The sequence below is a fragment of the Numida meleagris genome, chromosome 6 (genome assembly GCF_002078875.1).
Source record: "Numida meleagris isolate 19003 breed g44 Domestic line chromosome 6, NumMel1.0, whole genome shotgun sequence".
NCBI lineage: Eukaryota > Metazoa > Chordata > Aves > Galliformes > Numididae > Numida > Numida meleagris.
The window spans coordinates 44,821,556-44,835,978 of NC_034414.1; the positions used below are offsets into that span (position 1 = coordinate 44,821,556).

Below are 14,423 nucleotides of genomic sequence, written 5' to 3' on the forward strand. Positions count from 1 at the left end.
TACGTAAAGTTTAAATACCAGCTTAACTCCCTCTGAACATTTTGGATGACAGGTATTGTGAGTTTTGGAAACAGACAGTTGAAAGATATGAAGAAAGCAATGTAGTTTAGTAATGTATGTTGGGTGTACGCATTTTGACAGGTTCCAGGTTTGCTAGCACACTCTTTTACCGTATAGGTAATATGATTTCAGAGGAAAATTCAGGAGAGTCAGCTTTAGATACAGGTAGTTGAACTGTTATTTATAAACACTACATACCAGTAGATAGGAAAACAAGCAAGCATCTGGAAGACAAGTGATGCTCACTCGCTGTATGATGAGACTCTGTCAGGGGTTACTGAGTTAAAACAAAAAGTCAGTTACACTACTTATGGAAGCTCTTACAGAGATACTTCACAGCGTAACTGTATGCAAAGAACTATAGTAAGTATGAATCATGAACTGTTAGCAGAAAGAGCACTCTGTCAATAGCAGCAGCAAATCTGAAGTTCAGACACGTGGCCCTCTTCTTTTTGCAGGAGAAATACTGTCAGCTAGATCTTTGGTCCTTCAGTCATCCCAAGGATAACTCACCCCGCCTGCTACAGGTGGAAAGGGGAAAGCAATGCAACAAGGATGATGTGGGGTTTGTTAAGCTGATCATATCAGTAATACACAAGAACATTAAGAATACACAGTTAAGAATTTATGAAAGGAAATATCTACCAGTTCCTTGAAGCAGAAGTAATCATTTAGATATGAGAGCATCCTACAATACTTTGGCATCTATGCTGCACATGTTACTTATGTTCGGTTTATTTAATCACTGCTTGGATGACTGTTTTCAAGGTATAATGTAACTGCCCTCCAAATTTGAAGTTAAAATAATCATAAATAACAATCTTGCCTCTTCAAATAAAATTAGGCACAACACCCATTCTTGTCAAACTCCAGCGATCAGGCGTAGCAGAGGAACTGCAGCATTAATAGTAAAAAAAAAACGAAAACAAAAACAACCAAACAGATATTTTAGAATGTAATGCTGCTGAGGTAGCTAAGGCTTGTTAATGTTGCTTTTGGGGAGGTGTGTAAGGTTTTGTTAGTTTTGTTTTTTTTTTTTCAAAACAAAGGAAAAGCAGTAGCTCTGCCACTGTGGATGTGCTTCCTTTCCCTAGGAAACTCTGCCATGGAAACTTAAATGCCAAATTTTTTCACTTCAGGAAATTTCCTGGAAATTTTTGCGTGCAATTTACAGATAACTGAAATTCCTTTGGAAGCCAGAAATGTTTTGTGAGAAAGGAGAATTTAAAAACAGACATAAATCAAATATTTTCCCATTAGTTTTTATTTTTAATCTGTAGTAATTTAAAAAATACATTTTTTTTCTAACGAACACTACTAAAAGTAATTGAATCTGTTATCTGGGCATTAAGTGGCATATAAAAAAGTTTTGCCTAAGTTTTCAACCAGCCTGGAACATACCTTAGATTCACCCTGGTGGAATATTAGCGAAAAAAAAAAGACAGTTAAGCTAAGAGGGTCAATACTACACTCCATACTAAAATTTCCGATTGTATCAACAAACACAAAGTCTAGCCAAGTCCAGCCACTGCATATTTACTAGGACTGGCTCTGCTTAGCAACCCAATTCATCCCAAATCCTAAAGGTTTTACCTGCGCCTTAATATTTCCCACCAAGGCAGCTGTGAACTCTGCTTCCCTCTTTTCTACCTGCATCTCAGGCAAATTTGCTGGCTAGTGATATGAGATGGGGTTCCATTTGGCCGCTGAACAGAATGCAAAGCCTCGTGGGCCATGGCTAGCAACAAACCACCCACATACAGCAACAGTTCCAAAGGTAAAAGGAAGTCAGTAGGAGCTAAAAACATCAACTCTCCTCAGTTGTTTAATTCAGTGGGAAAAGGAGGATTAGGACAGAATGTAGAACCAGCAGGTTATAAATAAAGAATTCACGATCCAATCCTACTTTTGATGGCATCTGAATCTGACCAAAAAGTGGGGAAGCATGCCTACACAGTATGAGTACTGAAGACTAGAGTGCCATAAAACCCGGGTGCCCTGCGAGCCCATCCAAATGCCGTTAAACAGCCTCTGTAGCACAGTGAACATTCAGAGTAGAGGAAAACAAAAAGAAGGCCTATTACATAAATGTTTCCAGGGATATTCGGCAAAACTTCTTTTGCAGACTAACCTGGACCAAATGCCAAGGTCTATGCCACAGAGCTGTTGAGATTTTCTGTGGAGTGAAATTCCACTGACTTCACGTCAGTGGATTTTCCCACTGCAGGCAGGGAAGGCTTAGGCTTAGCACGTCTACTGTGCTGCGGAAGGACGTGCACAGACACAATCCATGCACGAGCTGAAGAAAACCAAGGCAATATACAAACATCATGGTGAGCGGTATCTGCTGAATGCACTGGCATTCAGTGTCCAAACAGCTCTTCCAAGCTCATGCTCTTCCAAAGGGTTGGTGTAATTGGTAACACCTTACAAATTTGGAATGTGATTGCATCTGACAGACCTTCTTGCACCTTGCCACAATGCACACTGCAGATATATTGGCCATTTTGATAGAGACTACACCTACTGAAGTGTCTACAGAAGTCCTCCTAGGTAAACATCTAAAGGATATTTTCGAGTTTTACATAGTAAGAGCAAAAGCTCGCCTTCAAAGCACAGTTAACTCCTTGCTCATGTAAGGCACTACTGGCTTTGCTCGCTTTCACTGAATACCTTTTTAAGTCAGTATTTTATTTTCTACATATTCAGAGTATCACTGCATTTGCTTTTAGATTCACTCGGAGAACTGTATGGTGATATGGTCTGCCAAAAATATGTATGATGGATCTCATGTTAGAGACATGCTACACGCTGTGCAGCTTTGAAAGCGTTATTTTCCCCTGCTGTCTTCGGGTGGGTCTTAGACTTGTCAGCCACAACATGGAAAATATGGATGATAAACAAGCTGAAAGTGGTGTGAATAAAGTAAATAAAAAGCTACTGTCAGAAGACAACCAATTATGCTCTGCTGTGGAGATTTAACACCAGTGGATGATTTTCAAAGGAAAAACAGTGTGGGATGCCTTTTCTGTTTGTAGATTAGTTTGGAACGAAAGGCCTATTCGTGCAATTTAAGCCAAATGCACTACAACATAATGATGCCCTCTTCAACTGCTATTCTTTATTTATGGAAACCGGTAGACTTGTTTTAAAGTTTTAAATACTTTTTAGTAGGGTTTTTTAATTCATCCTACTTAACTCCACCATATTTTGTTTTATATATAAAGGATAATGTAATTGTATGTAGTTACATGGGAAAAACAACACACTGATATCTTGTGCAGGGACAGAATAGCAAGAATCGCACTGTTAATTTTCCAACTAATGGGAGCTAGTGTATCAGAAATCACTGATTTCAATGTCTGTTAGTTCTGTGCTGTGGTTTTGGCCTCTCTTCTGAATAACAGATTCATCTAAACATTCTGCCTAATTACCACTGCACATTTAACCCAAAATCAAACTTGTTAATCTGTTTTGACAGTTATGGCAGTCTGCACGACAGGGTAACGTACTGCAGGTTATTTGCACATGGTCTGCTTGGTAACAAATCTAGCTGCGTAGACTTTTATGTTTCACTTTGCTGCATTCTTCAGGATATGACATGAAGCTGAAACCTAAGTGGAGGCAAAGGACAGTATAACAGAACTTAACTAAGAGAAACCTTGCTTTTGGCTTTTCATTTAGAACATCAGAGGAACTCTTCTCCAGAAAATACACAATTGAGTAAAATCTTAACGGAAAGAAGCTGTCTGGCCTTCGCTGAATATACAGGCTGAGGGACACAATTTCTGCAGGTAACTGGAAGAGGAGACTACACCACTTGCTATGGCTGCCCAGCAGACCTGCTGCCGGTGAAAGGTAGAAGGGAAAATGGACTTTCCTGTGCATGAACATTTCTGAAAACATCCCTTGCCAGCCTGACTAGTGCAACTCCCTCCATGTAGGGAAGGCAGCTGTGCGTAAGCAGTACTCCCACTCCTCACTGCAACAGAGAAAGGTTGCACAGACGCTGTGATAAACTCCCTCTGCTGTACACGATAAGCAGAAGTTGTATGGATTTCCATGAGATGCCACAAAAGCTCAGCAGGACAGGCTCCATTTAGCTCTGCATATTTGAAGAGAGGAGCAAGCACCAAGAAACAGGACGTCATTTTCACAGTAACAGAAATATCCAGTTTTGAGAGGACCAGATGATGTTCTAAGAGGTACCATGCATCCAAACTGACGATCCTAAAGAAATTCTGAATCCTAATATCCCCAGCAGGCACAAGACAAAACTGTCTTCTGAACTTGCTCCACTGCAGAGTCCCTTAAACTTATCCAAATCTTTCACAGCCTCTTCTCTGCTCTCCCCCTCTTTTTTCTTTTCAAGAATTAGAAGATATTGCAGAAGCTCCTAAATACGAGCAGACATCATCCAGACCAGCAATATATTCCTAGCAAGCTATTTCTAATATTGCCTAAGGCTGGAGAAGAGAACAAAAAGAATTAGAAATATGTCTGCATTAACAAATTATAAATGCTTTTCTCTGAGACAGAGCAAAAAGAACATAGCAAGGAAGGGGTAAAATCCCTTATCTCCCAAATCTAGATTAGCAGGTAGCTGGTGAGGGTCCTGTTTTACCTGCCGACCCCCCTCCCACTGCAAAGAGAAGAAGTCCTCAAAAATGTATAAAAGTTAACCATACACAGCCTTACAACACAGCAATTTGAAGAAAGTTTTTGAGTGGCCATGGATGGAAAAACAGATCTATCTCCTCCTTAAGTTAACTCTTATTACAGAACAGAAAATCTCCTCTTCTTAAGGAAGGGCACTAAGCTGGAAGTGCAAATAAGCTGTATATTCAGAGAATACTCAGACTACTGCGTCTTCTGTTAAGCTTGCTGACTTCCTAAATATATGTATATATACAGTTTACAATCCAGCAGTCCCACAGCTCTGCAGTCCCCACTGGAGCAGAACACAAGTCCTGGCCAAAGCCAGCAGCAAAGTCACTGAAGATGGCTGCCCTCCACTGCTAGCAAGACCAGACTGGAGAAAAGCAAGACGGAGAGAAACTCTGCAGACTTATGGAGGATGATCCCCAGGGTTGTATCTCTACAGCATAGCAAATATGAAAAATAGTTGAAGCAGCAGCCCATCATAGTGTCTTCCCTTCTCTGCATTTTTAATCATCAAGATTATATGAATATTGGAGGTTATCTCTCTTTCTCTCTCCATTTATTGGATGTAAAAACTGTCCCCAAAGAGGTAGACAATCATTCTGAAAAGAGATAAAAAATAAAGCGCAAATGGGAAAAAATCCCAAGTAAATAATGATGGAACAAGTAGCTATCAAGCTCCTTCATTTCATTGCCTTGTAACCACTTACTGAGATCAGTGTGCAACTGGAACAGCAAAGCAAAATGGCGCCAGCACTGAATATGAAATCCCACCCAGAATACCCAACTGCCCAAGCTGGAATGGCTTTTATCGATAATGCGAGTTTGAAAGAGAAGGGCACTGGCAGCACACTTAACCAAATTAATCTCTGTTGTGACTGAAAATGGAGCTACACCCGAGGCAAATTGTTCGTGCAACAATAAACCATCACTGCTTTAAGTAAAGCAAACCACTGAACCACAGTTCTTATTACCATCACTAGATGTCCCTTAGTGCCCTGCTTTCTGAAAAAAAAGTCGAGGATCTTCAAACAACATTTTACCCTTGAATGTTTCAGTATAACCTTGAAATAGAATCTGTAATGAAAGAAACCATCTCACAAAGACCTACATTAATAACAAAATGACAACTATAGGTATTTAATCCCAGGAAAAAAAAATCAGGAAACTATCTTTAAAAAGGGGGGCGAGGGGCAGGAAAACATCTGCACTACGAAAAAGAGGTTACCCGAGGAAAGCTGCCTTCAACTTGCTAGTGAAGACAAAACAATGTTCTTTATAAGCCTCTATGTAATAGACAGATATGGCATGACTATCTTGCAAAGAACGATAACCAATGCATTTTGGATGGCAGAGGGTTTCTTTCACTTAAAATCTCATAAGTATTAGCAAGCAGTAAATTTTCTCATGTTCCAAGCTTATGTATAATGTTACATTCTCTGCAAAATAATAATTTATTCCATAAAGATCTCACAATGAGCCACTCTTACCTTACTGCAACAGCCATGCTTCCTATAGGGTTGATTGGCAATGGCCTGGCTCCAGGAAATATTCCTCTACTCAGAACTCGAGCTCCATTTTGTATCACTCCTGGAGGAACTAAAAAAAAACAAAAAAAAAGGACATTTTTTTCTTTTGAAGAAAACATCAGCAAAGTGTGTGAGCATAACGTGGAAGTTAAGCTTTTCAATGAATTGAGAAAACATCAGAGAGGCTTGTGGAGTGCACTGCTTACCTTTCAGCAACTCATCTCAACTCTTGTGAATGTCCTCCTATTTTCAATGCTATTTTCACAGCAAATATTTTGACAGCAACTAGTGATAAAGTGGCTTGTGGAAGCCACTGCCTGACCTAGTTGCTGAAGACCATTCCTTGTACAACCAAATCACTGGTTTTATAATCAAAGTTCTTCTGGGAACACATGTGCTTAGAGTCAAAAACAGCTCTGAGCACAAATGTAACTTTCATTTGCTGTAAGAAACAATGACCCTTTACAGACAAACAGAATGTAAGCCAGCAGTACAGTGCCCGCAGCACGCAGCCTGCTTACAGGCCTCAATGGGGGGCACAGGCACTGGCCACTGGGGACGGGAGGTTTCACTGGGGACTTGTCACTGGGCTGGGCATCAAGAACTGCAGCTCTGGCCAATAAGAATTTAACCAACATCTGAGTACTTCATTTCTACAGTGCTTTTCTGTGTCCTCAGCATTTTCTTCTTCCTCCTCGGGCTACACGACTACAGAATGCAGCACTTAGCAGGGACTTGGGTATAAATGCACAACTGTTACATCCCTGCAGACTGAACAGTAACCACTAATAGCCTTCACCCAAACATGCTTCTTTCATGTCCACAGCCAGCCAGTTTTCTTTATCCTTACTAAAAGTCAGCATTTGTACCGTACTTTCCCCTAATGGGGAATGTCCAAAAAGACAATGATTACCATTACTATGTATTTCTTATTTTTAAACATACAGATATTATAAAAATACATATTAAATAAACAGCTACAGAATTTTACTTTTAAAGGTTGTACTTAAACAAATTACAAAGAGACTAGAAAACTCATTCAGCCTAAGAATGAAAGCACACACTTCACATGCTCAACTTCTAATGCTCACACTCAATAACTTCAGTGTGCTCTGAGGCACAGAAATATATTTAGGCCTAGAAACACATTATTTTTAAGCTGCAGAGGTACATTTCACCATCCTATCAACACCAAGCCAGATCCACGCTCCCCTTCCTGCCATCCTGATGCTCACCTTGCTTCATTCCAGACCACAAAGATTAGTTCTGGGAAAATAATCTTCTTTTCTCCTGCTGGTGAGAGCACATCACCCCTTAATCAAATCCTGCCACTGTGTGATACCACCCTTGCTTTTGAGGACCTCTGAAGAATAGGTCATTTATATTTAGGTGCTTAAGTACAGACTCAAATGGCCAAAATTACAGAACCTACTCTGTAACAACTAGGGTCAGCTTTCAATGACCAAAATAATTTTAAAATTGCTTTTCGCTATTTATACTTCACTACTTTGTGCACATTTTCTTCCAGCACTACATTATGAGAAATCAATCGTGTACACTTCACTCAGGGTTTTCAGCGTTCCTGTGTTTGGGTTTGTAGATAATATAGAGGAATGTTCTCTTGCTAAAAACTCTGAAGTCTGAGTTTTTTATTTTATTTGTTTCAATAGCATGACCTTAAGAAGGCCAAAATAACAACATCATAAAAGTAAAGTAGTCTGCTCAAGGATATGGCTAGCAGAAAACGCACAGAGAACAGGCAAATTTAAAGTAACACATAAACTTGCTACATATCTAAAGATCAACAAGAAGACAATTTCCAGCGAGCATGGTTTCCCAGCAGGCTTACAAGGGGGACAGATTTCATTCTGAGCTACACAGTACAGTTTCTGTGTATTTGCAAAGTCCCCTTAAAAGAAATGAACCAGGAAATTTGACCTAGACAGATATGGTAATTTCATCTTTATTCAGACACAAACCATAGAGTTTTATACTGAAATAAACCATTTAGGCATGCACACACACACTCACTTGTCAGTTAGCAATGTGTGCTGACTAAATAAATACATATACACAACTTCAAAGCAAACACATTGACAATTCTACTGCAAGAAAAGGAGCAACAGACTCCCTGATGCCCACACTCTTCTTTCCACAGTGACTTAATTATCACAGTCTGCTGGCAAAGTTAGCTGATATTTACCTCATCCCTTTTTCTCTTCTGCCCCCCTATTTCTGCCTTATTGACACCTCCACTGCTTTAAAAAAAAATCCCATTCACTCTTACCCATCACTTCTCCAAAACCCTTGGGTCATGTCTTTTCTTCTTGACTTTCGAGTTTCAATTTTCTGCACTCTTATGTACAAAAAGTACACCATGTTTGTAGCTTGGATTTTCTATTTATTAATATCCACATTCACACTATTCCTCCATCCCTAAGTCATGCTGTGCTACTTGGGAATATTCTCTTCCAAATTTTCACATTTAAAAACAGCCCAGTCTCAACACACCAACATATTCCACCTCTTCTCTTCGGTAACTAACAAATGTTAAGGAGAAGTAAAAAATAAAAAGAAAAAATAAAAAGAAGTTTGCATTCTTTTGGAACTATACCCAAAGAGACCCCTTGACACACTGGTACTTATTCCTGTGTATGAAATTCACTTCAGTTATGCCTAGTCTGTTCAGTGTCTCACCCACTCAAAAACTTCGGCAGTACTGCTAGCACCAAAAGAAGCCTTATTTTTTCTCTGAAGTACACCACAGCTTTGTATACTGAAATCAATACTCAGAATTCAGTAATTATTTCAGCTTGCAATAGTGGTGTTACTGGTCCTCATTTCTCTTTTTGCTTCCCAAAACTCTCTGAATTACAATACAGCAGTACCACTATATAACTAGTTAAGCTATATGCAGACAAACAGAAAGGCTGTGTGCAAGGGATCAACCACAGGAGTACACTAGACAGTGCAGAGTATCCTTCTTGTAAACATCTGGAACCAGCATGAAAAAAAACACAACTTGTTGGTAAAGGAGTTTCCATAGCATCCTGAACATAAAACAGAAAAGTAGCTGTAATCAAAACAATGCAGCGGCAGAAGTTACTAATTTCTAGGTTATCCACACAGCTGGTGTGGCACTGTATGACTGCTACCTATTGCTCATGCATCTCTACTTAAAGGATGCATATCAAGCAGCATCAACACCCATCCCTCCCAAGATGACAGTAATTTATTTTAAATTGCTGATACCTACAAACTGCCAATATTTACGTTGTCCCTGGTACCCAGACACTACCCCTGCCTTTCCAGAGGTTGTATGAAGATGGCTGCTGGTTATCCAAGGAATTATTTTCACACATTGGCACTTTTGAAGGCTTGTGGATTATTTACTGGAAAATCTGTAGAGCTTTCATTCCAAAGATAAATTTGTGCCTTCCTAGCTTTAATTAAGTTTTGAAACCGTACTTCGAGGTTAGGTATTTATATTTTAGATTGAAAATTCAAGGTGTGGAGCTAAAATAATTTACTCTAAACCATATCAAAAATCAGTGCTGGTGTGTACTAACGCCTTACAGTCCAAGCTCCTCTTTTGTACTGCTTCTTCAACCAGTGGCACAGGCACATTACATGGATCCACATTCCTAGGCAGAAGTGTGAAATGTAATTTACACCTTTTCTGTGCAAATGCCTAGAGACATTGATGTCTGAGAAATAAAACTCAAAAAAACAATGCAAAAAGATCAGTACACCTCTTTGATAAAAGGTTTCTTCTTTCATAAAGTGTTCTTAGTGAAACTTGAAGGGTCTGAAAGACTAAAATCATTATTCACCTTTCAGCTTCCATCATCGCTTTGTTTTGAAAGAGGCAATGGATCTCATTTCTCCCTCAGAAAGCTTAAAACTCAAGAAATATTTCATTAGAATAAACAGAGATAAACCACATAGGGAATGTGCCTCTAATCTCCTGCATTAAGGAGGCAAATGATTTTTGATCTTACACTGCTCTGGTGAAATTCCACAAGTGGAGTAGGATTTGGTGGAATTTCAAGTCACTAGTGGTTGACTACGGAGAAGCAATACATATAACATCAAAAATCAGAGCTGTATCTCTGAAATTCTCAAAGGGGGAAATAATCTCTCTGCCTTTTATACTCTACAGCAAACTTTTACATTAACAAGTTTAACAGATAATAAAGTAAATGCCATGTGGTAGAACATACCGTAATCTGAATCCATCAAAACATTAGATAACATTAAAAAGATCCAACAGAAGCATACAAAAATCCAGCGTTGCTCTGTAGACAGTACTCAGCAACTGGAGGTGGAAAATAACAAGGTGGTTGCATGACCATCCCACAGCTGGTGTAAGACTGTTTCAACTCAGAGCGTATTCTTAAGTACAGTGTCCCAAACTGCAGGACTTCTTTCATCACAACCGTTGGCAGATGACATCCATAACCTCTTAAGAGTGCGTGTGTGAGAAACAAACTCCTCCCATCCAGCTGAGCTAACAACCTTGTCAAAGCCCTTCACAACAAACAACCCCAAGTCAGACTGGGTCTTTCTCTGAAGATTTGACTATTCAGCACACAGTGTATCAAATCAGCAAAACTTAAGCAGAAAAGGAGGAGGAAATGCTCAGTAGATAGAATCACCAGACACACTGACACTCCAACTCCTCACCAAATAAGGAACCGTTAGGTTCATTCTTGGTCAAATGTTGGCATGAGGAAGTTAAATCAGCATTGAGCATAACTTGCTGTAAATTAAGGAAATTAGTAAGAAAAGGGGTAAGACATTTTCTTTACATCTTCTGGGAAACAAGCACGCTCTGTTAAACTCTCTAGCTCAAGGTAGCCAACCGTTAAGAGTAGTGAGGAAAAATGAATGTTTGCTGAAAATGAACTTTTCAAAGCATGAAGGTGGCATTCTGTTGGGACAGACTGGTTTCTCTGCCTCTCCTGTCATCATGTGGCACATGTGTTTATGTCAGGCCTCTCTTCCTTGACTCATCTCATGTAGCACAGAAGAAATTACTACAGGCAAGAGATACTGAGTTTCTGCTAATATCTGTCAGCTTTAGCTTCTTCCTGCCAATTCCTCTTCCAGGACAGCATTTAGCAGAATACTTTATCTCAGGCTACAAGAACTGAAAACAGGAAATTGCTGATGATGTGTAGTTAATGGGACATCAGAAATTGCCAGAAGCAAATATTATCTGCCAAACGTGTAACTTTATTCACTTCTATTCTCTTATCCCAGGCATAAATTTGACGCCGTCTCCCCAACATGTTCTATTTTACTATTTAAGAGAATTTTTTTTAGAACTCTGAGATTCCAGTCTGCCGCCCTAAGAATCTGCAAATCAAGGATGCACCCAACCAGCTATTTACCCTAAACAAAAATTTGAGCATGGAGGGAAAAGCGTATCTTGATAATCCTATCACATTCATACCTTAAGTAAAGGCATTTAATAAAAATAACCTAATCTTCAGAGCTATTCTTTTGTATTAAGTTAAAAATACCAGCATTAAGAACAAAATGCCAGCCAGCCATTTTGGTGGTACCAGAACTAGTTAACAACAGCACTGCTTATTCAGAGACTGGTAATGAAATAATTTGGGTTCAGAAACAATAAAAATTAACAATTCCCCAGCCACAAAATTCCCTATAACAAACAAAACATACTGCTAAATCAAAATACAAATAGGGAGAAAGGAGAAAGTATATCAGAATAGTAAGTTCTCTCTCCAAATTCATTTCTTCACTTTAATGACATAATACTGAAAAACAAAAAGTCAAAAAACAGAATCTATGTTAACAGAAGCTGAGGATGACATTCCCCTCAAACCGAATGGAATGGAAAGTTTCAACCCAATGAAAATGCTTTTCCAATTTTTTCTTTGTTACAGAATTGTCAGCAAAAATAGCTTTATGAAATACTTCACTGTCTATGATTTATCATTTTCTGATATAAAAAGTTAGGCTGAAAGCTGCCTCATCAGCTATAACAAGTAATTTGTCCACAAGCTTACAAACAGAACACAGCAGTTAACAAATTTCACATACAATAGAAAATGCTACCTTCTTGGTATATTTTTATTTGATCCTATTCGCAGGATTTCTGTTTGTTCTTAAGACAATTTTAAATCATTTTTTCCTTCATTTCTGTAAATACATATCCCACAGCATTCGCTTAAAAACTGAGTTTCACTGAGATACAATTTTATTAGCATAGAAGTAGATCTCTTTCAAGAATTTCTTCTTATCCCACTGAATTTAAGGTGTACTAAACGTGTTTATGCTGGGTTACAGATGCTTTGAGAGAAGAGAGGTTTCCAAAACAGAGAGGTGCTAATCTCACCCTTGAAAAACTGCCTTTTAAAAAGTACCCAACAAAACTCCATTCTCCTATCTTTCAAAAAATCCTTAGCAGAGCATTTCAGCCTCCAATAAGGAACCAACACTAAAAACAGTGCCATAAAGTATCCTGAAGGCTGTCACTTTCCAGCTGGTCTGGACGAGTAGTAACAAACTGGAAGATCAATGTTGGGAGCTGAGGGCACTCTCCTGAAGTTTCCTGGTTTCCTCCCAAACCCTATCTGCAAGCAGTTTACAGCTGTGTGTAGTATTAAACTGCAGCTTGGGCAACATGCTTGCATTGGTGCACAATTCCCAAATCATACAGCAACATGCAAAGGACGACTCCTGAATTCAAAGCTATGTCTACGATTGCTGAGTCAGGAGCTACTCACATTAAGATTTCCAGTGTAACACTTTGACCTTGGTGTGTTTCACCAGCATTACTATCAACAATAGGTTATGCACAACTACTTTTTATTGGTTCTTGCAAATTGAGCACATCGTTTCAAGTTCACAGCAATTCCATGGATCAAAAAGGTATTGCTACTTAAAATGCTAACAGTGACTTGAACCTCAGGAATTCCAAATGCACTGCAAAACCACCGAACTCCAGTTTCTGCATGGCAAAACACAGTTTGACAGGACTAAATGGCATGCCAGGATGATACAACCTTGGAGATGAGGACAATATGCTGCTGGAAGTGCCAGCTGGTAGCACTCACATCCAAGACGCTGGTAAGAAGTGAAGTACTGAACATCTCAACACTTCACTAATTGAGTAGCCACGGCTTCTAGATACAGCCTCATCACTTGTTTGCCATCTTTGCCCTTGCCTCGTCTGTGAGCTAGATTCCCGTCGGAGAACAAAGGCCCAGCCACTGGGCACAACTTGGCTGCAATGGCCCAGCCAAAACTGAGTCCCCTCCAGGTAAAAAGCTCTCAATGCAAGTCACATACTCTGGCATGAATATTCATGTTCCACTATTAATGAAATCCAAAGTATTCATAAGCTGTGATAGCTGCTACTAAAGAAGGCAGGTGTTCTTTTCTTTTTTTACCATAATCAAATAATACAAAACTTGATGAAATGCAAGGACTTCCATAAACTGAAATAAAAAATAAACATTAAGACTATGTTTCTACCTGCTCCTTCTTAGCATATTACAGTATCTTCAATGCTGTATTCCTAGTGCCAGCTGGATTGTGCTTTTCAATAGAGTCCTGCACAAAGTTGGCTACTTGTAACTTCTGTCTTTATTTACAATCTCCAATTATTTTGTTTGTAAAAATACGGTAAGGTGTTAGTATTTTAGAAATTGTTTAGAAATATCTGATGCCAACATCATCAAAACCCAGGAATGAAACTTGCCAACTTGAACAGGTTAGAAAGCCGACATTACTTTGTTAACAACCCACTACAACTTCTAACGTTCAGTGACAACACAAACAATCAATTTCGTAAGTCTACAAAGCAAAACTTCCACAAACAGAAAAAAAAAAAATCAAATAGTAGCATTTTTCTATTTTGCAATTTTTTTTTGCATGAAAATTAAAGCACAGTGTGATTGAAGCAAATGGTGAGCAATGCCTGTGCCAGCTCAGACACAATTTCATGATTTCACATAAAAACAAAAGCTAATTTTAAAATTCCTGTGCGGCTGTCAGCAGTCTTTGAGATGTTCATATCGAATTTTAAATGGCCACTTAAAATCTAAAGCTAATTAATCAGTCTGTTACAGGGGAGGATGAGTATACACTGCATTTTCTAATGCCACCAAGATGAGATTCCTTTCTGACAGATAACAT

At 39.0% G+C, this 14,423-nt stretch overlaps 1 protein-coding gene across 6 annotated transcripts in view; it reads right to left on the bottom strand.

The window, feature by feature from the left end:
* The window catches only part of FOXN3 (forkhead box N3), a 186,608-nt gene that overhangs the window by 10,936 nt on the left and 161,249 nt on the right, over nucleotides 1-14,423 (bottom strand). For all 6 annotated transcript variants that reach the window (XM_021403784.1, XM_021403783.1, XM_021403778.1 and 3 more), the window contains one exon: nucleotides 6,213-6,321. In XM_021403784.1, coding sequence (XP_021259459.1) covers nucleotides 6,213-6,321 — 109 coding nt within the window. The remainder of the gene's footprint in view (nucleotides 1-6,212; nucleotides 6,322-14,423) is intronic.